We start from the raw sequence: 26594 nt of genomic DNA, 5'->3' as shown, positions 1-26594 counted from the left end.
ATAAGTTTTATTTTCAGCTGTAGAAAGCCTCTCTGATTGTTTTGGTTAATGCGCACTTTTGCCACCATAGCACGTAGCAAGATGTGGCCTACTGATGGATCGTCTATTCATTTGGAAATTACAGCAGTTAAGCCTTTTACACAATTGCAGTTATCATAAAGTGTACAATAAATAAATATACTGATGACCAGCATTGGAGAAACAAACTGCTGTTTATGCCATCAATCTAATTATGTAAACACAGAAGACCAGTAAGGAGTTTTTTCCATGTATGCTGACAATGCCATAGATGCAAACAACATGCAAAATCTGACATCAGAAAATGAGTATGAAAAGAGTAAATTACTTTTCAATTTAAGCACAACTTGGATAACTTTAAAAAAAATTATGAACGCAATACTCCATTACGAAATGAAAACAAAATAGATGTTTTACATTTCTTTAATATGGGCTGAAGCAATCAATACACAGAAGAGGGTGACACAAAAATTATAGATTGTTATATTTACACCTGTCAAACAAAAAAAAACTGCACATGGAGAGGTCAACTCTCAATACAAACCAGGAACAAAACCACAATAATTTACCATTAGAAACAATTCTAGTTTCAGTGTGATAGCCTGCTTTTACAATATGCAAAACACATCAATTTTTTACTATTTCAAAAACAATTTCGTCAGTTTACACATTATTAAAATTTTGGCAACATTCTTTAATATTTAAGTTCATGAAGAGATGCAAGGATATGTGATGAACGTTAGAATCTACTTCAACATACTACCTCTTATTGAAAAGTTTTCCTACATTTTTATATTACTGAACAATTACAATTGTGTCTATGATTTTAGTATTTTTTTTAAAGAGCTAGTAAGTAACCATCGACTATTAGCATCATCTGCAATCTGCATCAGCTGAAGTTACTACTGTGTATCAACTACTCCTGTCTCACTGTATACTTGTGGTTAGCACTGTCTTTTCTGTTTGTTTTAGTATCAGAATCACCGCAGGCACTACAAAGATAATACTATTTTCTAGCCAGGGGCTTGTTTATTTAAAAAATTGCAACTGTGAAACTTCAATTGCTGATTTGCCCAGTTTTTTTTTTACAAAAATCAGAAACAGCTTCACACCACTTTATTTATTATTATGAACAGCGGCTTTATGTTTTGTGCCTCTAGAATGTCCTTGTACTCTCAGTACTTGATGGAATTGATTTCATCTCCTGTTGTCTGGGACTCCCGAGATGTTAAAAGATTGTGTAAAAATATCTGAGTCTGGGATTAAAAATACCCGCATTTAAATGCGTTTAATGGCTAACGCTTAAAGAAAAGCAAACAGTATTCGAAAACATTTAACATACCTGCTAACACTTCGTGCAGACACCTTAAGGGCATTGGGAATGAAGAGAAGAGAGAGAATAGGGTTGAAGGTGGCATTAAGCATTTACTGAAAACTGCATGGCTTATACCAGTCATTACTAGTTATGATGGCGAATAAAATACAAAGTTGACAAAACGCAAAGACTTAGTTTACCAGAAATGCTAAATATATATTGAAGAATTAATCATGCATAGAGGAGGTGGTATAATGCTTGTACACTACTACACACAATGCTTGTATACGCTCCAATTTGTGGCTTCCTGTTTTCAATATTACTACGGGTTACATATGAATCAAGAGCTGCAATACATAACAAACAAGCCCCTGAAAGTATTTTTAATAGAACGTACATTTGCACAAGGGATAAGACCGGAGCTGTAATTCTATGGCTATTGCTCTTGTCATAGCAATAAGATGTTGCTTCCTTTTCTTAAAGTTGTACTATATGGGTTTTTACTTACCCCAGCCTGCTGGGTTAATCTCTTTTTTAAAAAGAAAGAAAATTTGAGAAAAAGGCATAGTTATCTAGAGAACTCCCTGCTACCTTTGAGTTTTTTTTTTTAAAAAGGTGTGTTACTACTGTATTTTGTATACTTTCCAATTTTAGCCTAAAAGTCGTATTTAAAATTAGAAAAATAGAGGGGAAAAGGGAAAGGTGAAGAGAGATATGAACTGCTGCGGGTACAAAGAAAATAACATCTGGGCACATGCTTACAAACAAGCTAATTTGGACAGTTAAATTCAACTGAATGAAATGTCTAAACAGCATATGAAATTATAAGTTCTGCAATTAGGCATGGCTCATTTCAATAGGATCAATATTAAGCACTAGAAAACTACAGTATGGTTAACTATCAGTGTAAAAACAACTATTTTGTAAGGATGGTTACTGTCTTGGCACTCTATTTAATTTACGACTAAATTTAAATCCACGCTGACTCATCATGCCCTATTTGCGCTGTATTGCTTAAATTATGTTAGCTGGTAGTCTGCTATAATTCCCTCTTTACTGTTCAGACAGTAACTAAGTTTAATACTGAGTGACGCTGCTTATCGCTCCATCCTATAGAAATAAATCTTTTAACATGGATAAAATCCAATAAATTAAAATTTTCTTTTTTCTCAATGCACCATTAATTCAGTGCACTCATCAGCTTTTAGTTCATGAACACCTTACCATGACAGTCTTTTACATAAAATCATCCATTCCTTAATAAAAAAATCTTTAACATGTTGTGCTCTGTCAGATTACAATGAGATTCAAATATGATTTGGCACCTTCTGGTTCGGCAGAAGGGAGGAACAAAAAGCAACTGGTAAACTAAAAAGCAGCTACAACAGAAAACAGTCTTCATATTTACAGAGCATAAAATTCAAAAGGTAATACAACTAGTAAAGTTTCCCCCCCGCCCCCCCCACCCCACTGCCTTTTTTCTTTATTCCACCAGTCACCTCTCTCACGAGCTTCTCAAATAAAATACATGGCGGTATGTTATTGAGATTACAACAGTATCATTTCTTTTAAATATACACCGGAATGGATTTCTCCAAGTCACAGAGACCTCCACCTTAATCTCTACGATACAATTTATACATTTATGAAAACCTTGGGGCCGAGCGGTCATTAGTAATTGTTTTTCTCAGTTTCACCCCACGTCGGATGGCGCTCAGCATGTCTTCACCTTGCGGGGGTTCTGCATTATCGGCTGTGGAAAGCTCACTTGCCGTTTCCAACTCCTGCAGGCTTAAAGCTGTACCAGTAAAAGACTGATCCCCAGCTGCGGCTGCCACTGTGGTACCCAAGCTGGATGCTCCAACTTCCACTGTCATCTGTTGGCTCATCACAGACTGCCTCTCTTCTTCTGTGGGGTTTATGGATGGGGATGACACGGGAGGGATGGCAAGTCCCTGTGTGAAAGCGGATGAAGGTACACTGCTTCTCTTTGGAGAGGCCTGCAAGCTTACTGCAGCCTCAGAACCCTGCTCTGGACATTCCTCTGGCCCAGGATGCACACCTGACAAGCTACTTACATCAGGCACAGTCGGTGTTTTAACAGGAATCACCGGAGTCTTAATTGGTATTGGGCCTCCTCCTATAGTTCCTCTTCGGACTGACGGTTTGGTTGAAGGTGTCCGCCTGATTGTAGCAACTCCTGGCGTCATCGCCGGTCCGGTGTTTGTTGGTAAGCCTGCTGTGGATGCAGGACGCTTCGCCTGGAACATTCGACGATAGGACTGGCTTATATCACTATTTCGTGGAATGGTGGAGGACTTGTCAAACTCTGTCTGTTCAATATCTTGATCGCCACTAACTGAGAAGTAATCATAATCTGAAACTGAATAGAACATTAAAAAAAAACACTTGATTTTTGAAACTTTAATTGACTCTACATTGCAGTAAAATTCTGTAATAAATATAGCTGTGATGATTGGGAAATACGTGGTTTGAAATTGCAAGTGTTCAGCTTAACTCTTTGCTCCTGCTACCTTCTAATCACAAAACCAGGAATCAATGTGGCAGTCAGTGCAAGTACACATACCACACATTTCTGCTTCTCAATCTCCAATAGGAAAATAATTGTATTCGAAACACCACTATTTGTAGGGAACTTGTATTAAAGGCCTTGAATGAGGAAAAAAATTCTCCACAGAAATAGAATTTGGTGTTTCATTAACTGATATGTCTACACATACACATATATTAGTTAAACAAGCTGCACAAATGAATGCAAATCTGATAACAGTATCTCTCAAAACTCATTATCACGAGCAATTGTCCAATAATGATATAATCTGTTTTTCAAAAATGACACAAAGCAAGTAGTAAATTACCAATACATCAATTTATCAAAACAGACTGCATATAAACAAGTGAGGATTACTGCTGCACATCCACTTGAAGGGGAATGTATGGGGCAAGTGGTTAAAAAGATGACAGGAGACACACGAATTGTTCCATAATTTTTAATACTATTGCCGAATGACGGTCAACTGATGGGCAATTCCCAGACAGAGCACCGCATTTCTACCAAGGTGAGATGCCAGTGTGAGCGACATAAGAAGCCACATTAGAAATTATGTAAATTCTCCTATATTGGTTAAAGGATCCTGTTTTTCGGATGAGAATAAAGATGCTACCATACCACTGTTTTTCAGTAGAATTCAAATTGCATTTCTGCTGGGCTGTTCATGAAACTGGTCCCATCATGACTAAAATGAGGCGCTTTCAATAGAGAAACAGACATTTCCAATACACCAACTTGAATTACTGAGAAATAAAATGTTTAATCCAAATTTCAATACTTAACTTGTTAACAGAGGTGCAGGTACCAATCAAATCAAAGATCATTTTGAAAACATTTTAGTAACTTTAACCACACAGAGTAAAGTGACCAAAATAATTCAAGTTGTGTTTATTTTTGAATGAATGTAAAGTCTTTGTTTCTGTTCGACTGACCATCAGTTTTCCAGGTAGACCTACTCAAAAGATTCCCAGCATTCCTTGCAAACTTTCAAGATACAAAGTGATATAAACTTAAATACGGTACTTTGTTTCCAATAATGTCTACTGATCAACCACAATCATGTAGATAGGAAAGCCCAAAATCCAACCACATCACTTTCCACCAGCATATGGTGGAAATTTCGGAATTTAAAAAAGTGCAAACAATACTGATGTTTATACTGCAAGATTAGCTGTCATCAAATTCACAAGGATTTGGAAAAAGGGCACAAGGTATGATACAGCTCTACACACCACTAGAACCCCTTTTCATTAAAGCTTGTTGTGCCCAGTAGAGGATTGCAAGGACCCAGATGTTGAACCAAAGAAAGGTTACAATCAACAGACATGGTCACATTTACCTTGTGAAGGGATTGTATCCTCGGAGCAGCACGGTGTGGTAGTTTGTGTGCTGTATCCACTGGAGCACTGCAAGGAATCCCGACTGCTCCTTTGAGTATCCAGCTGAAGACCACGGCTCAGGGCCAATGCCAGCTCTTCATGAGTTTCCGTCTCCTCCCCCTGCTGCCAAGAGCAAGCAATCCACAGTACGTTATTACTGCACCAATATTACAGCTATGATACATCTGGTATGTACTGCAGGGAATCGAGTACAGCCAGGGTGATCTCCTGGGCTAGTTTCAATCGCCTGGATGGGTTGGAGAGGAATTTTCCCAGATTTTTTTTTCTCCCGAAATTGGCCTGGGTTTTTAATTTGGTATTTGCCTTTCCCAGGAGATCACATGGCTCAGATTGGGGTGAAGTGTAGAAGGTTTTAGTATAAGGGGTGTCGCAGTTGTACGAGGCGGAATGGTTGGGCTGGGGGCTTGTTGCCTTTCTGCCATAGTTCATTGTTCGTAGGTTTATATATAACCTTCAGGGCTGCTGACTGAGGGCTGTGCGGCTCTTTGTTGGCCGGCGTGGACACGATGGGCCAAAATGGCCTCCTTCTGCATTGTCAATTTCTATGTTTCTATCTATATTTAGCACTCAAATCAAAATGTGCAAAACTAAAGCTTAGCTTCTCATATTTAAAAAGTGAAGTCTTTAGACTTGTTCTAGGCTCAGCCTGGTTGTCACTTGTTCATGAATTTACCCTTTTCTGACATAAAATTCCTCAAGCTGTTTCATGAAAACTGATAAAGTAGTTACTGCATCATCAAAATCATCATCAAAATAAACAGCTTAAAATAAACTTCAAGTTGAATTTGCTGTAAAGGCTACTAAATTATTGTGCCATTAATGTAAAAACAGATCCAGCATTAACAGTACTAAGTCTATAAAACTAGCAAGATACAAATATTGTATATGCAATGATGAAAACAGGACTTCTGTCCCCAAATAGAGGGCTGCAAATAGGTTTCCCTTCAAATGGTTATCTGAAATACATAGCATCTCCAACAATGAGCAGATAATTCACGTTACATTAATAATATAATACATCCATTACCCTTGCTGCAGTAGAGACAGTCATACTTCTAGTTCTCTGAGCCTCCTCCATTTGCACACTCTGGCCAATTAATACTGCAGCCTTAGCTTCAGCATCACGCCGCTGCTCTGAGTCTTTACGCCTTGGTAAAGTATTTACTCCTGGCTGATCATATGGACCTGGTCTTGCCCAGTCCTAATTAAAACACAGCAAGTATTTAAAAATGGAAATAAATATCTGCATTTTTCTACTGTTTTAAGAATACTGAATCAAAAGCTCTAAAGCACTGCATCCTGGAGTGATTGAGAAGTCAATGAGAAGAACACCTATGCTTGCACTGGCTAGTGTGATTGCAGAGCGTATGACAGGTGCTTCTCCACTGGTGTCTATGTACGTATAAACAAAAGAAGGATGGAAGCAGTGTCACCCATAGCTACTTTCATTGGTTTAGTCAAATGGGAACAGATTGCATTCTCAGACAAGGAATCGTTTCTGGGATACTGGGGGTTGGGACAGCAGGGAAAAGAAGACGAGAACTCAGGAAAAGGTGAAGGTAATTTAATGGAATTATGCAAGAAAAGAAAAAGTATGAAAACAATGATTTTTCACCTGTTCGAATTCTTCAGTAGTAGCTGCGATTTAAAGAAATTACCATAACAACACAACTCCTGCAGCACAGTAATGCTATTTCTGCTGAAAAGTTGGGGGGGGGGGGGGGGGGGGAGGGGGAGAAATAGAGAGAGGGTTAGAGTGGGGAAGCCAAAGGAGACCATGTGGTGGGGCAGAGGGGGAGAAAAAGCTTAAGGGAGTCGAGGTGGGGGAGGGCAAAGGAGCCTGCGGTGGTGGGGAGAAGCCAAAGGGGTGGGAAAAAGAGGAAGCCAAAGGGAGCAGAGGTGGGGGGCGGGGGGCAGCCATACGGGGTCGAAGTGGGAGAGGGGAAAAGCTAGAGGGCCGAGGAAGCCAAATGGTGCTCAGGTGGTTGGGGGAGAGAGAAGCTAAAGGGAGCCGAGGTAGGAGGGGGGAAGCCAAAGGGGGCAGAGGTGGGGGGAGGGGAGGAGGAGGGAGTCATATGGGGCCGAGGTGTGGAAGCCAAAGGGTGCTGAGATGAGGGGGATTTATTGGACGTGAAGCACTTTGTGACATCTTGAGGACATGATTAGGCACTATAGTAATGTAAGAGTTTGATGGCGTGTGTCTGTGAGTCATCATGGTGCCATATCCTAGTGGAATTACTAATTGAACAATCTGTTGTGCACACAGTAATATAAATTAACAGCAAATATTGCCATTTACCTTTACTGCTTTATCTCCAATTTATTTTGGAAAAGCTACAGGTTGTCATATTTTTAAAAACATGAGAAAGCTGTTCTATGAAATGGTTTTGAAAAATAATGTACCATGTATTTTCAAAAGCTACTTAAAAAAAAAAATGAAAAACACAAACCTTCCAGCTAGGAACCCTTGATGATGGAAACATGCCAGGCCCAATGGTATAATAATGAGGATAAACTGGGAGAGCAGCTGAACAAGGTCTGGAACAGGGTCGGGAAGAGGGCTGAAAATGTGGGAGAAAGCGCGTACCAACTGAGGCAAGGTATGGTTCACTAGATGAACTGAAGTGATCAAACCCATTTGTCAACTGCAAATAAAAAGAAAAGCAAAACAAAAAAAATACACAAATGGAATAAAAATGATTATGAAGAATGTCACAACTATAATACAAAGTCAATGGGAGCAGAATTAGGAATAATCTTCACAAACTATAATAAATATGCAGTCTGAAACAATTTTCTTGCATTTAAAGTAAAACATTCCATTAAAAACAAAGCTAACTCAGAAACATAAACAGTTCATTTATAAAAAACATACAAGACCTTCAAATAACTACAAATATTGCGATGGCATTTTAATAATTTCCTATATCCCTGCTAAAAGAGAACACCGTTGTGCTCAGTACAGGATCCACACTGGCGGCCTTCCATTGCTAAGCTAAAGATGCAAACATACCCCTTTTTAGTTCAGGTTTAAGATGATTACAAAGTTAGCAGCTGGTGATGTTTTCTTTTTCCAATTCTTCCTCCCATCCTCTCCTAAAAGCTTTGATTCATGTTGGGGTACACTTGCTCAGAAATTGCCAACAGGCTATTTGAACGGAGAATGAATCACAGCAAAGATTGATTGCAATCTTGCTGGACATCCACAGAGACTGGATAGCAAATCAGAGTGGGAACTTTTGATGATATTTTACCCCTCCCTTGCTCAAGGGCACGAGGTAATTAGCAGAATCCCCACCATAATCTCAGCTAGTGGATCTAACCTAGCTCTATATGGTTCAAGATCGCACCAGTTAGTGCTTTATTCAACTGGTGTGCCTTTTCTTTTGAATTGACTAAAAAAATTTCAGAACACTCCAATTTTATGTACAATATTAATAATCCATAACATAAATTTCATGGGGATCAACAGATTGAAAAAGATGAAAGCAGCTAAAGTAACAGTAATCTGAATGTTTCCTGTGTCCTCATTTTGTAGATTCACAGGCTGGGAGGTGGACAGAGCGAGCAAGATTCATCACCTTTTCTGTTGATGCCCAGGCACCCATGGTAGAACCCGAGCTTACTGAAGTGGGTGAACTGCACTCACTCACTGATTGGCACGTTTCAGATGCTTCAGAGGAGGCAGAGCTTGATGAATTCTGCAGCACACCAATATGGGGTTTTGGGGGGAGGGGGGGCGGGGAGAGGTGGGGAGGGAAGAAATGGAGGAGGAAAAAGAAGCAAAAAAAAGCAGGGAAGAGGGAGAAGAAAAGCAGAGGGTTAGGGCCAAGTTGCATAAAATGCTTTCAAAAACAACTAACACCATGGATAAAAAGCCAGGAAAATTCAATCGTACTAATAGACAGAACACAAAGATTCAAGGTAAACAATATATTCTGTTGAGCAATCTTGTTTCTAATTAACACGACAATTACATTAATAAGTCTGGTTAATGGGAAACAGCAGTATGCTTGCATTAGTTGGCAACAAACATTATTAATATGGTGATTATACTTAGCATGTCTATTTTTGCTTCCACCTAACAAGCCAGTAATTGCATACAAAAAGTGAAAAAAACAATTTTATGCTACAAAAGGACAAACAATAATAATAATTAAATATGAGATGAACATTTCTATATATTTTTAAATGAAGCATCAGGTAATACTTGGGATCTACTGGGGAGTATTTTAATAGTTGCCTAAACATGCATCTAAGAACATTTCTACTTTACAAAATCATAGTTACGACTATGCTCATTAAGTGCATCAGGCCAGACATATGATGGTAACCATCACACATGCCTGACATGTTAACAACAGTGCATTATGTTACCTCTCCCCTGCTACAGGCTAGGTCATTCAGTTTCATACTAATTGAGGCATATCTCACCCTTATTGATCAGGAAAAGTGAACCCTTACTATAAATTAGTGCACATACAGCAATTTCACTCTTAAGTACGAGTAAGCTCTGACTCCAAGTATGAACCTGACTCTAAGAGAGACACAGCTAAAGGAAATAAAACAAAAAGAGAAGTAAATGGAAAACAAAGAACTTCACACACTGCATGGCAACTGTATAAAATGTTACCAATTGGCTACCGTGTCTCCTATATAATAGCAGTGATTATACTTCAAAAGTACTTAATTGCCTGTAAAGCACTTTGGGACATCCTGAGGTTGTGAAAAGTGCTGTGTACTCTATACCAATGCTTATGACTATGACAATCAAAATCTAAAATACAGTATTACAACAGACAAGATCTCACTACAACACGAGTTTCTGTCTTTAAAAAAAGATAAACGTGCCTTTAAAAAATATAAATGTCCATTTTTGGAGTAGTATAAATGCTGCATCTTGTGTCAGCACTACACTATTGAAAGGAAATTAGTTAAAATTTGTAACAACTTGAATGGCATTAAATACCCAAAAGATTATGTAGTGATGTGCTTTAAATGGGTGAAACAGCTGAATATACATCAGCTAAATTAATGAACTAGAAAGTTTTTGACATATGTTTGCACCGAATAATGTTTTAAAGCAGAGTTCTTGGCAATGGCTCGAGATTTATTTTACAGCAATTAACCAGACACATGAATGAGATGATAATAGCGTCAAGCAATTTTCTTCCTAGAATCTCACTGTTGAGCTTTTATCAAGCTATATATAATTTAGGATTGAGATCATTACCAAAGTTCATTTTTTCTTAGACGGCCCTATTCAGTCATGCTGCGCAACTGCCACTAATAATTGCAAGGAATGAACAGCACCATTCACATAAAAAACTTGTATTGACTTCAAATGGCACAACTTTCCTTTCATTTATTAAATGTTTTTTCTGCCATACTTCCAAAACATATCTATTTTTAAAACACTAGCAACATCAGCCATGATCTTATTAAATGATGGAGCAGGCTTGAGGGGCCAAATGGCCTACTCCTGCTCCTATTTCTTTTGTGCTTATGTTCATAAGACAAGATTCAATCCTTTGAGTGCAGAAAGTACTTTGCAGATTTTAAACTATAACCATTTTTTAAAAAAATCATGTAATATTGCAAAATTGCTTCAGGTTTCTCATGGTCAATTACATTCTAGGGTTTGAGAAATTTCCAAAATTGATTTTTTTTGATTGATCTGAAATATTTATACATGGTTATGTTCCATTTTGATTGAGAAATGTAACTGCAGCCCTCAAAGGATTCATTTGTGTTTACAGTATTGCGTTAGTATAGACTGTAATTCTGGGTTTTTACATAACCTAACACTGCATATCTCAGGGAGTTGACCTTACATGCAATTTCACGTACCTGGTTGGTTCCTTCTGGTGGCATTGGGGAAGGGGACTTTGACTGGAATGCATCCTGGGACATGAAGCCAGAGTCATGGGATGATACACTGGACAGCCTCATTGGAACCTGCTGGGGCTGGTTGGAGCTGCGGTAGCGATAGTGTGAAGTGGGTGAGTGAGAGTGCGATCCACTGGATCTGGAGTCACTACTGTTAACGCTGTTCAGACTGCTAAGAGAGACAAAAGGGAGGACGGGAAGGGGAAGACCGTGTACAATTAAACACTCAGGCTCCACATATTAGAAGCAACAGCCATTCACTGTCAAGCCACAAAAACACATCAAGAAAGTAAAATAAATAGAAAGTATGCCATTGGTGCAGAAAGAAAGAGCAAATTGTTGGGCATTCACTACACCTGGCATGCCAGCTGGTTCCTTCAGCCTACAACAGTATTTCTTTGACAATGTTACTGTATTAGCTCAAACTAGAAATGTATCCGTCCAATAAACTAAAGACAGCAATGCACTTTGCAAGCTTTTTTCTTGTTCAGAGCAAAAATAAAAGTGTATATTTATGACATGAATGCAAACACAGCATGCTAACAGCTACTATATATCAGAGAATGGGAGCTTTTTCCAACGATGATCAATAGAACCAGTCAGACACAGGACAGGAAGGTAGACCAACGATCACATTGGGAAACATTTATTCTTCTGCATCAAATATAAAATACTTTGGTGTTTGGCCCTTTGCACAAAAAACATTTTTTAAGCTTAATTTTCTAAATGCTCTGTAGTTTTACAATTCACTAATTTTATTACATTATATTCAAAAACACAAACAACACATATTAGGAAATAGAAAACAATAAAATGTAAAAGCTGCAGTGAGGCATTTTAGTATTCAACAGGTCAAGTGAAGTCAACTGTAAAAATGAACTCCAGGAATAAAAAAAAATGACAACACTTTCTGTAAAATGTTTACACAGATATTCAAACTTACTAAACCTCATGTTGCTAGTTTTACCATAAATCTTAAGTTGAAATCAGTGGTCCAACAAAGCCATTGCTTTTAACTTTGAATCTTTACGGCCCTGTGCAGCTGAAGCCTGGAAACTATGGCTACAATAGTCCTTACTGGTGGAGAGAGAGATCAGGTCTACAGTGTGTTGAGATCACAACTTAGCAAACTCAAAAGTAAGAAGCTTTCAAATGGCCAATCAAAAGGCAACATTTCGATTGGAAATCAGTAACATAATAAAAAATGGCATCCATACTGGACAACCTGCCCCTATACAATGAAAAATAATAAATGCGCAATATTGATGCTTCACCATTAAATGTCACCAGTACATGATTTCATCATTAAATATTTATATGGTGCAGTTAAAAACCCAGTAAAGACGAAGTACGTCCATCAACTTTTCTCTAGATTTATATACTTTTGGATTCCTAGGCACTGCACATGGGACTTAAATGAATTCCTACGTTTTGAGAACGTTAGATATAATTTGAATCTACTCCAAAAGAAACAAACAATAAATAAACTATTCTAAATGGATCAGAATGGATCGCAAACAGGATGTTCAGTGTCTGAAACTCATGGAGGGAGCTTGAGGTTGGTTACATCCTTAATGAAATGGCTTACAAGAATGAACAATGAATTAACTATCATTCTCCGCATGGAATTCAGGGCCTGGAATGACAGGAGATGAAATTTCATTTAGAATGCGAATCCAGATTAGTAAAAAAAAAGCCCAACAAGAAAGTACAGTACAGGATGTCACTCCTGTAGTGATTTATCATGCAACATCATGACAACAGAGTTCAATTGGCTTTTTATACAAGTGAAAAATAAATGTTTAATAGGAAAAGTGTAGAGAAATAGGACCGAGTGGATAGCTCTTTCAGGGAGCTGGCACAAGCATAGTGGGCAGCTATATTGCTATACAAACAAAAAATCTAACCTGTGGTGGACACTCTCTAATCTGATCAATGGCTGCAATTGTTTTTAAACATATACATTGTTTTTAAATGTAGCAACCATTAAAAAAAATTCCAATACACTTGGTTTACATTTAATTTAAACAGGAGACATGCCTCCTTTTCACCATGAAAACAAACCAAACTCGAGGGGAAAATGCAGGTACAGAATTGACCTCGGCAATACAAGTCAGGCATCAAACTGAGCAAATTTTGAAACTATCCCTTAATCTATGCTGTAAAATCACCCTGCATGGATACAGCGGGTATAATTTGTACATTCACAAACCTGCAGACACTCGACTTCCGGGACATGGTGGTGCTTGGAGAAGATGGAGGGGTTTGGTATGTCCAGTTATAATCAGAGCCCTTCAGGTCAATAATTACCTGCAATAAAAATCATAAAATTGACACCTTAAAAAAAAAATTACACTCCAAAAATTATTTTGTTTGTTAAATTGTAAATTATAGATAAATTATAGAAACTTGCAGTTTAACCCTGTTCATTTCAACATTGCTGTACACGGAGTGACAAAAAAAACAGAATTACCAATACAGGATGTTACTTACACATGAAGTTTCTGAAAATATTTAGATCACACAAGTGATGACTTGTCAAAGTAAATTTCATGAACCACAATCATGAAGCTGATGAACTTCAATTTAATATAAAATCTCGATCATTTCATGGGCTGCTGACTCACTGACCTGCTCACTGGCTGTCGGCAGTTTGTGAGGATCCATTGTCAGATTAGTCAGGTCATCTGCAATTGTCTGCAGATGGGTTACTTCTCCAAGCATCGACATTTCTTCCTCCTAAAAGCAAAATAGTAATTACATTTTTTTTTTAAGTGACATATTTATACCGTGTCACTTCTAAAAGTGGTAACAATGTCCAATGTGCTAATACTAGTCCAAGTCACTGAACACATTTTAAACCATTTATAGCTTGAGTTTTAATGTTTCGTAAAGAGCGAGAGCCAAGCCTTTTAGGAGTGAAGTTAGGAAACACTTCTACACGCAAAGGGTAGTAGAAGTTTGGAACTCTCTTCTGTAAACAGCAGTTGATGCTAGGTCAATTGTTAATTTTAAATCGGAGATTGATAGATTGTTAAACAAAGGTATTAAGAGATCGGGGGCAAAGGCAGGTATATGGAGATAGGCCATAGATCAGCCATGATCTCATTGAATGGCAGAACAGGCTCGAGGGGCTAGATGGCCTACTTCTGTTCCTATGTTCCTAATATAATGACTGGATTAGCAGATAGTGCCATTTTATGGTTAATATGTTGTTTATTATACAACAGATTTATTTAATGATTAGCTACAATTTAGCAGCAGCCAAATTTCCGCTATCTTTTTAAAATTGTTCTCAGGATATCTATATTTAACAAGGGAGATAGAACTATAGGCCAGTCAGCTTAACATCGGTGGTAGGAAAAATGGAATATCTCTACTGAAGGAGAAAATAGAACATCTATAAACTAAAAATAATAATGAATAGCCAGCATGGATTTCAAAAGGGAAATTGTTGCTTGATCAATCTCATCGAATTTTTTTAAAGAGGTAACAGAGTAGACAAGGGTAATGCAGTAGATGTAATTTATCTAGATTTTAAAAAGGCCTTCGAAAAGATACCACATAATAGACTAATGAATAAGGTCAGAGCATGCAGAATCAGGGAACAAGTAGCAGAATGGATAATTAGCTGGTTTCAAAATAGAAAGCAGAGAGTGAGGTAAAGGGTAGTTATTCAGAGTGGCAGAAGGTGGGAAGTGGTGTTCCACAAGGATCGATGCTGGGACCACTGTTGTTCAAAATTTTTATTAATGATTTAGACTTTGTAACAAAAAACACAATTTCTAAATTTGCAAATGACACTAAATTGGGGGTGGGAGATCGTCAATACTGAGGAGGACTGCAACAAATTTCAAGAAGCCATTAATAAACTTGAAGAAAGGGCATATAATTGGCAAATGAAATTCAACACAGATAAATGTGAGATATTACATTTTGTTAAGAAAAATAGGGAGGTCACATATCACATGGAAAAGTGAGGCAGAATCTAAGTGGGGTAGAAGAGCAAAGGGATCTCGGAGTACAAATACACGAATCATTGAAAGTAGTAACACAGGTTAACAAGGCCATTAAAAAAAGCAAATCGAACACTAGGGTTTATTTCGAGAGGGATTGAATTGAAAAGTAGAGAAGTTATGCTAAACATGTACTGAACCTTGGTTAGATCACACTTGGATTACTGCATACAATTCTGGTTGCCGTATTATAAAAAGGATATAGAGGCACTAGAGAGGGCGCAAAAAAGATTTACAAGGATGATACCAGAAATGCGAGGGTACACCTGTCAGGAATGAACAGGATGAGACTGGGTCTCTTTTCTTTTGAAAAGAGAAGGCTGAGTGGTGACTTAAAAGGTCTTTAAAATTATGAAAGGTTTTGGTAAGAGGAAAGAGAGGGCTAGAATTTTCAGCAAAAACAGTATTTTTATGCCAAAATTACCGTTTTCGCTTAGTTACCATTTTCAGGCCAGCTTTTCGACCTTTAATTTACGCAGCGGTAAAAATCGGCGTTGCACAAGGATTCACGGCGCAAACCGCGAATTTCGGCACCTTTAGTCTGGGGCCAATAGCACTACGAGAGGCGCCTTGGGAGGGGGAAAAAAAACAAAAAAATTGCTAAACAAAAAAAACCAAACATTCATAAAACCCTTACCTACTAAGCCGCTGAAAAAGAATAAAAAAATAAAAACTTTAACTTACCTTTTTTGCAGGTCTTCATACGTACCGCTGCTGGCAGGGCTGCACCACAGGTTTTACCCTGTTGGTATTCTAGGCGCAGTTTACGAGTTCAGAGAGAGATAAAAATTGATCGCGAACACTATTTCGGATGTTTCACGTCGATGCTCCTCTCCTCGGCAGTATGTGGAAGCGACGCCACAAAAAGGTCACCGAAGATCCCACCAACCAGGTTTTCGTCACGGAGGGTGAAATAGCGGCAAAAATCCAGTCGCAAAGTCGGCAAATTTCTAGCCCAGAGTGTTTCCACTTGTGAGGAAGAGCAAAACTAAAGGCCATCAATATAAGATAGTCACCAAGAAATCCACAGTGAATTCAGAAGGAACTTCTTTATCCAGAGAGTGGTAGGAATGTGAAACTCACTACCACAGGGAGTGGTTGAAGTAAATAGTACAGGTGCATTTAAGGAGAGGCTAGATAAGTATATGAGGGAGAAGGGAATAGAGGGTTATGCCAATGGATGTAGATGAGGAATGATGGGAGGAGGCTCAAGTGGAGCATAAACGCCGGGATGGACTGGTTGGGCCGAATGGCCTATTTCTGTGCTGCATATCCTATGTAATCCTATGATATGGGCAATGATGGGGTGTCTGTATTTATTGCACTTTCCTAGTTTCCCTGTTAAGATGGTGGAAGGATTTCTCCTTGAATCGCTGCCGTCCTTGTGATGATGGTGCTACCACAAGGGTGTTTCGGCAGAGAATTCCAGAGAATTGATGTAGCAACAATAAAGGAAGGGCGATATGTCCAAATCAGGATTGTATATGACTTGGAGGCGAACCTGGAGATGATGGGAGTTTCCACAACATCGCTACCGCTGTTCTCCTTAGTGATAGAGGTCGCAGGGGAGTGAGGTACTGGTGAAAAAACCTTGATTAGTTTCTGCAGTGCATCCTGTAGACAATACACATTGCAACAGTGTGCCAGGGATAGAGCAAGTGACTATTGAGTCCAGTGGCAGAGACACGGATCAATCAAGTTGCTCTGTCCTGGATGACGTTGAACCTCTTGAGTGTTGTTCTGGCTGCACCCAACCACGCAAGTGCTGAGTAATCGATGACATTCCTGACTTGAATCCTGCAGATGGCAGATAGGCGATGAGGTGTCAGGAGGTGAGGCACTCATTGCAAACTATCCATCCTTTTCCCTGCTTTTGTAGTCACCATGTTGATATGGCTGATCCCATTATGCTTCTGGTCAATGGTGCCCTCCCCCTTCCTCCCCACAGTATGTTGATGGTGGACGACTCAAAGTAGAGGAAGAGGACAAAATATCAGGGGTTTAAAAAAGGAACCTAAATACAAGTTAAGGGAAGGAACTTAGTGGATTTAATACCATTAAAAAATTAGTACTGGAGGTAATAATGGGACATAAGGTAGACACAACTCCAAGACCTAATGGTTTCCATCCCAACAGTGTTAAAATAATTAGGTGAAGAAATTGCAGATGAGTTAGTCATAATTTTACAAAGCTGTACATTCAGGAATTGTGCCTTTGGATTGGAAAATTGCAAATGTCACTCCACGAAAGAAGGGAGGGAGGGAGAAACCACATAACAACAGACCTTTCAATTTAACATAAATTATAGGGAAGTTACTGGAATCTATCAGAGACAAAGTGATAAGAACATAAGAAATAAGAGCAGGAGTAGGCCTCAAGGCCCCTCGAGCCTGTTCTGCCATTCAATAAGATCATGGCTGATCTGATCATGGACTCAGCTCCACTTCCCTGCCCACTCCCCATAACCCCTTATCGTTTAAGAAATTGTCTATTTCTGTCTTAAATTTATTTAATGTCCCAACTTCCACAGCTCTCTGAGGCAGCGAATTCCACAGATTCACAACCCTCAGAAGAAATTTCTCCTCATCTCAGTTCTAAATGGGCAGCCCCTTATCCTAATATCGTGCCCTCTAGTTCTAGTGCTCAATCAGCATGGATTTGTGAAGGGTCTTAAAAGAAGTGTCTGCAGAGATAGTGGATGTATTGGTTGGAATCTACCAAAATTCCCTAGATTGTGGAAAGGTCCCGGCAGACTGGAAAACATTAAATGGAACGCCCCTATTTAAGAAAGGAGGAAGATAGAAAGCAGGAAACTATAGATCAGTTAGCCGAATATCTGTCATTGGGAAAATGCTGGAGTCCATCATTAAGGAAGTAGTAGCAGGACATTTAGAAAATCAAAATGCAGTCAAGCAGAGTCAGCATGGTTTTATGAAGGGGAAATCATGTTTGACAAATTTGCTGGAGTTCTTTGAGGATGTAACAGGCAGGGTGGATAAAGGGGAACCAGTAGATGTCATGTATTTGGATTTCCAGAAAGCATTTGATAAGGTATCACATAAAAGGTTACTGCACAAGATAAGAGCTCATGGGGTTGAGGGTAAAATATTAGTATGGATAGAAGATTGGCTAACAGAAAAGAAAGTTGGGATAATTGGGTCATTTGCAGGTTGGAAAACTAACTAGTGGGGTGCCACAGGGATCAGTGCTGCGGCCTCAACTATTTACAATTTATATTAATGACTTGGATGAAGGGACTGGGTGCAACGTAGCCAAATTTGCTGTTGATACAAAGATAGGTGGGAAAGCAAGTTGTGAGGAGGACGTAAAGAATCTACAAAGGAATATAGACAGGCTCAATGAGTGGGCGAAAATTTGGCAGATGGAGTATAATGTGGGAAAATGTGAGGTTATCCACTTTGGTAGGAAAAATAAAAATGCAAATTACTATTTAAATGGGGAGAGGTTACAAAATGCTGCAGTACAGAGGGATCTGGGGGTTCCTGTACATGAAATACAAAGGGCCTGAAATTGGTGGAAGCTAAGTTCCACCCAAGTACCGCCCAAAGGACAGCTGAGATCCGGACGGTACTTTGGGCAGAAGTTTCATGGAAAAATCTTGGAAAGACCGCCCGGCAGCAAAAATGGGTCTTACGCGCTGAATATGGGCGGCAGCTCCCATTCTTGGCAGAAAATGCAATCCTCGGCAAAGTACTGCCGAGGATTGAGTCGGGCCCAGGGAGGAGGGAACTGATGAAATTAAAAATTTTCAAATAATAAAAAAACACTCAAGAAATCCTTCAGGGGACCCAATCCTCCTGAATCCTTCATACTTACCATTGCGGTAAGACCGGCCCCCATGCGGCGGTCTTTTTCCCTGCTGCAGCGGAGGACTGCCTGGACCAAACTGGCAGCTCGGCGGGAGGGAGGACTATTACGCACGTTGCACGCCGGCGCAAGTGGGCGGTCCCCAGCTGTCTTCTCTCCCCGCCAGCAGGAGGCCTTCACCAAACTCGCTCTGAGGGGAGACTGCCCAGAAAACACGGCAGCAGCAGACGGTAAGTCCACCAATTTCAGCCCCAAAAAGTTAGCATACAGGTACAGCAAGTAATCAGGAATGCAAATGGAATGTTGGCCTTTATTGCAAGGGGTAAGAGAGTATAAAAGCAGAGAAGTCCTGCTACAACTGTACAGGGTATTGGTAAGGCCACACCTGGAGTACTGCATACAGGGCATACGGTTTTGGTTTCCTTATTTGAGGAAGAATATACTTATATTGGAGGCAGTTGAGAGAGGGTTCATGAAGTTGATTCCCAAGATGAAAGGGTTGTCATACGAAGAAAGGTTGAGCATGTTGGGCCTATACTCACTGGAGTTTAGAAGAATGAGAAGTGATCTTATTGAAACATACAAGATTCTGAGGGGGCTTGACAGGGTAGATGCAGAGAGGATGTTTCTTATGAGGGAATCCAGAACCAGGGGGCACAGTTTCAGAATCAGGGGTCGCCCATTTAAGACAGAAATGAGGAGGAATTTCTTCTCCAAGAGTCGTGAATCTTTGGAATTCTCCACCCCAGAGTGTGAAATTTATACAGTGAGGGGTGTTCTTAGGCTGGAGCGAAGGCACATATTATGAGACAAACCAGCATGGCCCACAATTTACTACAAACATAACAGTGAGGCTAATGGCGCTCATCATTATTTATGCGTAAATCAGACAGCAACTTCAGGCGAGCACAGATGCAAAGTTGTCCGAAAATCCGGAAGTTGCCGTCCTAGATGTGTCACTCCGCTGTAAGCTGTGTGAAAACACCATCTCGCTGTCTGGCTCTCCATTCAATTCCATTGAATGGCATGGGGTTCCTGTACTGACATCGTAGATACGACTAAAATAGCCACAGGAGGTTAGGGCTTGTCCAATTCAGTCCAAGTACCCTTTTTTAATGGCATGTTAAGTCTTAATTATTGCCAAACAATCTCTCTAGCACTGAAAATTAACTTTTACAAGTATGGAGTCTCATTCCTCCAGCTTTTAATTGTTGTTGGGGATTTAAAAAAAAATTAGATTACAATAATTTTTACTTTTTCTTTGTCTTTTTTTCTCCCTTAATCCAAACTTTCTTTCCCTTTCTCTATTGCGCATTTTGTACCTGATTTGATATTGAATTGACTATTGTAACTTATTCCTGGTTCAAACACTGCGCTGTTCATTAATAATTCTTCAATCCAATTGGTTAAGAGATACACAGTTGCTTATCGAGTTCACAGGCCCCAGATGCCCGACAGAGGGTACTGCGCCATTTCAATCTTCCGCTAACAGCAACTTGCCATGCAAAAGCTCTTGGAAATTAAACAGGCAAGGGCAAGTATAACAAATGGCGCCTGCCCCATGTGTTACTGGGCAGAAACAGCAAGGGGTTCAAATGAAAATAAACCATGAAATCATGCCTAAGGCAGTTTGTCAACATCGAATCCTTGATGGGCATTAGGTAAAGTCTATGTCGGCAGTTTTTATATTTTTGCTGTATGTTGGTGTCATAGTGGGTGTTGAAGAATAACAGGGTGTCATGATTAAACTACAGAAGCTGAAGTGCTACTGTTCCACATGATTTGATTGGAAAAGATATTTGGTTTCATAGAAACATAGAAAATAGGAGCAGTAGTAGGCCATTTGGCCTTGAGTCTGCACCGCCATTCAATATGATCATGGTGTTATATCTCAAATAAAGCAATGTGACTGAGTACTGTAGACTTGAGTAAGTGTGACCTCAGTCTCTTTATTCTGACTTCAGAGTGCTAGCACAGCATGGGAGGCCTGCTTATATGCAGTGCTCCCAATGGGTGCTGGGATCCCTTGGGACTCCAACAGATGCGCCCTCTGGTGGCGGTAGAATGCTGGTTACAAGGTGTTGCATACATAACATCACTCTTCCTCACCCCCCGCCCCCAACACCAAAGTCAATAGTACACTTATTTACAGGGTGAGACGATCTGGGGCTTTCCGCTCCCTCGTCGATCGTCTCGGTACAAACACATGTGCAGGTGAGTCGGTTGGGCCTTCGCTGGGCTGCTGCACAGCTGGCCTGCTCGGGATGATGAGTTCAGCTTCGTGGTCAACCGTGATGTCGGTTGCCATTTGTGTGTGTGTGTTGGAGAGTCGAAGTTGGTGGTGTCCTTTTCAGGTTGCTTGTGGCTGTCTGTGAATCACAGTTTGGTTTGGTCCAAATGCTTTCTGCAAGTTAGTCCATTTGCAAGTTTGATCTCAAACACCCAACTCCATTCTTTGGCTACAACAGTGCCAGCAAGCCATTTGGGACCATGTCCATAGTTGAGTACAAATACAGGGTCATTGACTTCAATATCATGTGACAAATTTGCACTATCATGGTACATGCTTTGTTGATGCCGCCTGCCCTCGACATGATCATGGAGATCAGGGTGGACTAGGGAGAGCCTTGTTTTGAGTGCCCTTTTCGTGAGCAGTTCAGCAGTGGGAACCCCGTTGAGCGAGTGGGGTCTTGTGCGGTAGCTGAGCGGGACTCGGGACAGGCAGGTTTTTGCAGGGAGCCTTTTGACATGCGTTTCAAGCTTTGCTTGATGATTTGGACTGTCCGTTCTGCCTGGCCGTTAGATGCGGGCTTGAACGGGGCAGATGTGACGTGCTTGATCCCATTGCGGGTCATGAATTCCTTGAATTCAGCACTGGTGAAGCACGGCCCATTGTCGCTGACAAGGACATCAGGCAGGCTGTGCATGGCAAACATGGCTCGTAAGCTTTCGATGGTGGCAGTGGACGTGCTTACAGACATTATTACACACTCAATCCATTTTGAATAAGCATCCACAACCACCAAAAACATTTTGCCTAGAAACAGGCCAGCAAAGTCAATGTGGATCCGAGACCACGGTTTGGAGGGCCATGACCACAAACTTAGCGGTGCCTCCCTGGGTGCATTGCTCAGTTGAGAGCAAGTGTTGCATTGGCGCACGCAAGACTCAAAATCTGAGTCGATGCCGGGTCACCACACATGGAATCTGGCTATAGCTTTCATCATTACTATGCCTGGGTGGGTACTGTGTAGGTCACGTATGAACATTTCCTTGTCTTTCTTAGGCAAATCCACACGATTACCCCACAAAAGACTGTATGGACATTTCGTCTTTGCGCCGCTGGAATGGCTTGATTTCTTCATGCATCTCTGCTGGGACACTGGACATGGAGGACACAGTTTTTTTTTTTTTTACAAGTGACAGTAAAGGGTCCTGATCTGGTGGGCCGCAACAGGTGACTTTTCGTTTTCAAATGCATTCATCACAAAGAGCAAGTCTGCAGGCTGTGCCATTTCCACCGGTGATGGGCAATGATAGCCGACTGAGAGCATCAGCGCAGTTGTGTGTGCCTGGCCTGTGGCGAATTACATAGTTATATGCAGACAGTGAGAACGCCCATCTTTGGATGCGAGCAGAGGCATTGGTATTAATACCTTTGCTCTCTGAGAATAGCGATATGAGCGGATTATGGTCAATTTCTAACTCAAACTTAAACCCAAACAGATACAGGTCCATTTTTTTTACCCCGTAAACGCATGCCAGAGCTTCTTTTTCAATAATGCTGTAGGCCCTTTCGGCCTCGGACAAACTCCTGGACGCATAAGCGACCGGTTGCAATGTTCCCGATTCGTTTGCTTGCTGTAACACATACCCGACCCCGTACGAAGACGCATCGCAAGCTAGCACTAAATGTTTACATGGGTCATACAGAACAAGGAGTTGTTGGAATAAAACAGATTTCTGGCTTTCCCAAAAGCAGTCTCTTTTGTGATTTCCCCCATACCCAATCATCTCCCTTGCGTAGCAACACATGTAGAGGTTCTAGTAAGGTGCTTAACCCGGGGTAGGAAATTACCAAAATAATTGAGGAGTCCCAAGAACGACCGCAGCTCCGTCACGTTCTATGGTCTCGGCGGGTTCTTGATGGCCACCGTCTTGGCATTGGTGGGTCTGATGCAGTCTGCCTAAGAACTCGACCTCTGGCGTCAGGAAAACACACTTCGAGCGTTTCAACCCGAGTCCCACACGATCTAGCCGACTTAGAACCTCTTCCAGGTTCTGCAAGTGTTTGATGGTGTCCCAACCTGTGATCAATATGTCGTCCTGGAAAACCACGGTGCGCGGAACCGACCTTTAGCAGACTCTCCACATTCCTTTGAAAAATAGCCGCAGCCGATCGAATCCCAAATGGGCATCTATTGTAGATGAAAAGACCTTTGTGCGTGTTGATGCAGGTGAGGCCTTTCGAAGATTCCGCCAGCTCCTGCGTCATGTAGGCCGAGGTCAGGTCCAACTTGATGGATGTCTTCCCTCCTGCCAGCGTCTGCCTTGGATAGCAGGTACTAGTCCTGCAGCGAAAAATGGTTAATCGTTACTTTATAGTCCCCACAAATTCTGACCATGCCATCGTCCTTGAGAACCGGAACAATCGGACTGGCCCACTCGTTGAACTCAACCGACGCGATGATGCCCTCTCGTTGCAGCCTGTCCAGCTCGATCTCCACTTTCTCTCGCATCATGTATGGCACTGCCCATGCCTTGTGGTGGATGAGTCGTGTACCGGGAACCAAGTGGATCTGCACCTTTGCCCCAGAGAAATTTCCAATGCCTGGCTCAATGACAGGAACTTGCTCAAAACCTGGGCACGAGGCGTCGTCGATGGATGAAAGCACTCGGATGTCGTCTCAGTTCCAGTGAATTTTTCCCAACCAGCTTCTGCCGAACAGTGTGGGGCCATCTCCTGGTACAATTCATAGTGGTAGTTTGTGCACCGCTCCATCATAGGAGACTTTTACTGCTGCGCTGCCAATTACAGGGATCAGCTCTTTAGTGTAAGTTCTCAGCTTGGTATGAATAAGACTCAGCTTGGGCCTTTGTGCCTTGTTGCACCAGAGCCTCTCGAAGGTCTTTTTGCTCATGATAGACTGAATCGCACCCGTGTCCAATTCCATGGATACTGGAATACCGTTCAGTTCAACTTTTAACATGATCGGTGGACACTTCGTGATCCACCTGGTGTGTATCCCGTACACTTCTGCCTCCTCGGTTCGAGTCTCTCGTTCAGTTTGATCCGCCATGGATCGGTCTTTCTCTGCAACGTGGTGGTTTGCAGGGTTTACACATTCGCTGGAGGTGTCCTATTGTTCCACAGCCTTTGCACACATATTGTTTGAAGCGGGATTGATGGGCTCGATAATCACCTCCGCAGCGCCAACAAGGTGTTAACTGCCTCGCATTCACACTTGATGGCGGACTCAAGTCATCTGAGATCGTGCAGCTGCAGGCGTGTACGTTCTGCCATGTATATTCCTGCCTGAAAATGATGTTACTTTGTGTACAGTACTTGCCGATGCATCTTTATACTGCGAAATTTGTTTGGTGTTATCGCTGGTGGACATAAATGCCTGGGCTATCGTTATGGCTTTGCTCAGGTTCGGTGTTTCAACAGTCAATAGTTTGCGAAGGATAACCTCATGGCCAATGCCAAGCGCAAAAAAGTATCTTAGCATTTGTTCCAGGAATCCACCGAGTTCGCAATGTCCTGCAAGGCACCTTAGATCGGCAACGTAGCTTGCCACTTCCTGGCCTTCAGACTGTTGACATGTATAAAATCGATACCTTGCCATCAGAACGCTCTCCTTCAGATTTAGGTGTCCCAGACCAGCGTACACAGTTCTTCATATGATTTGGTTGTGTTTCACCGGAGCAAGAAGATTCTTCATGAGGCCGTAGGTTGTTGCCCTGCAGACGGTGAGGAGGATCGCCCTTCATTTGGCAGCGTTCTCATTCCCTTCCAGCTCGTTGGCCACGAAGTATTAGTCGAGTCGCTCCACAAGGCTTCTCAATCGTCACCTTCTGAGAATTTCTCCAGGATACCAATAGTTCTCTGCATTTTCGCGTGATGGTTCGTTATCTATTACTCGTGGCGATTTGTTATGTCTCAAATAAAGCAACGTGACTGAGTACTGTAGACTTGAGTAAGTGTGACCTTAGTCTCTTTATTCTGACTCCAGAGTGCTGGCACAGCATGGGAGGCCTGTTTATATGCAGTGCTCCCAAGGGATGCTGGGATCCCTTGGGACTCCAACAGATGCGCCCTCTGGTGGCGGTAGAATGCTGGTTACAAGGTGTTGCATACATAACACATGGCTGATCCTCTATCTCAACACCATATTCCCGCTTTCTCCCCATACCCCTTGATACCTTTTGTTTCTAGAAATCTATCCATCTCACTCTTAAATATATTCAATGACTTGACTTCCACATCCTTCTGTGGTAGAGAATTCCACAGGTTCACCACCCTCTGAGTGAAGATATTTCTCCTCATCTCGGTCCTAAATTTCCTACCCCGTATCCTGAGACTGTGACCCCTAGGGGAAACATACTCCCCGCATCCAGTCTATCCAACCCAGTCAGAATTCAATGAGATCCCCTCTCATTCTTCTAAACTCTAGAGAATATAGGCCTAGTGGACCCAATCTCTCCTCATATGACAGTGCTACCATCCCAGGAATCAGTCTGGTGAACCTTCGCTGCACTCCCTCTATGGCAAGTATATCCTTTCTTAGATACTGCACACAATACTCCAGGATGCGGTCTCACCAAGGCCCTGTATAACTGTAGTAAGACATCCTTGCTCCTGTACTCAAATCCTCTTGCAATGAAGGCCAACATACCATTTGCCTTCCTAACTGCTTGCTGCACCTGCATGTTTGCTTTCAATGACTGATGTACAAGGACACCCAGGTCCCTCTGTGCATCCACACTTCCCAAGCCATCACCATTTAAATAATACTTTGTCTTTATGTTTTTCCGACCAAAGTGGGTAACTTCACATTTATCCACGTTATACTACATCTGCCATGTGTTTGCCCACTCACTCAGTCTATCTAAATCGCCTTGCAGCATCATTGCATCCTCCTCACAACTCACAATCCCACCTAGTTTTGTCTCGTCAGCAAACTTGGAAATATTATATTTGGTTCCCTCATCCAAATCATTTATATATATTGTGAATAGCTGGGGCCCCAAGCACTGATCCCTGTGGTACCCCACTAGTCACTGCCTGCCATCCCGAAAAAGACCCGTTCATTCCTATTCTGTTTCCTGTCAGTTAACCAATTTTCAATCCATGCCAATACATTACCCCCAATCCTATGTGCTTTAATTTTGCACGCTAACCTCTTACGTGGGACTTTATCTAAGGCCTTCTGAAAATCCAAATACACTACATCCACCGGTTCTCCCTTATCTATTCTATCAGTTACATCCTCAAAAAACTCCAATAGATTTCTCAAACATGATTTTCCCTTCATAAATGCATGTTTGACTTT

General features: G+C 41.2%; 1 protein-coding gene across 3 annotated transcripts in view; it reads right to left on the bottom strand.

The window, feature by feature from the left end:
* Positions 1 to 425: 425 nt before the first annotated feature.
* LOC139271763 (protein MTSS 1-like) overlaps positions 426 to 26594 on the bottom strand; it is a 239148-nt gene continuing 212979 nt past the window's right edge. Inside the window, exons 8-15 of one of the 3 annotated variants that reach the window (XM_070888535.1) lie at positions 13826 to 13933; positions 13407 to 13504; positions 11156 to 11366; positions 8887 to 9006; positions 7756 to 7950; positions 6333 to 6506; positions 5245 to 5407; positions 426 to 3716 (exon numbers count right to left, since the gene is read on the bottom strand). In XM_070888535.1, coding sequence (XP_070744636.1) covers positions 2977 to 3716; positions 5245 to 5407; positions 6333 to 6506; positions 7756 to 7950; positions 8887 to 9006; positions 11156 to 11366; positions 13407 to 13504; positions 13826 to 13933 — 1809 coding nt within the window. In that variant the 3' untranslated portion in view covers positions 426 to 2976. The remainder of the gene's footprint in view (positions 3717 to 5244; positions 5408 to 6332; positions 6507 to 7755; positions 7951 to 8886; positions 9007 to 11155; positions 11367 to 13406; positions 13505 to 13825; positions 13934 to 26594) is intronic. The other 2 variants (XM_070888536.1, XM_070888537.1) reach the window with 2 other exon arrangements.

Source organism: Pristiophorus japonicus, chromosome 1, assembly GCF_044704955.1.
Source record: "Pristiophorus japonicus isolate sPriJap1 chromosome 1, sPriJap1.hap1, whole genome shotgun sequence".
Taxonomy (NCBI): domain Eukaryota; kingdom Metazoa; phylum Chordata; class Chondrichthyes; family Pristiophoridae; genus Pristiophorus; species Pristiophorus japonicus.
The sequence above is the reverse complement of the archived record's forward strand: the minus strand, read 5'-3'. Positions and strand labels throughout refer to the sequence as shown.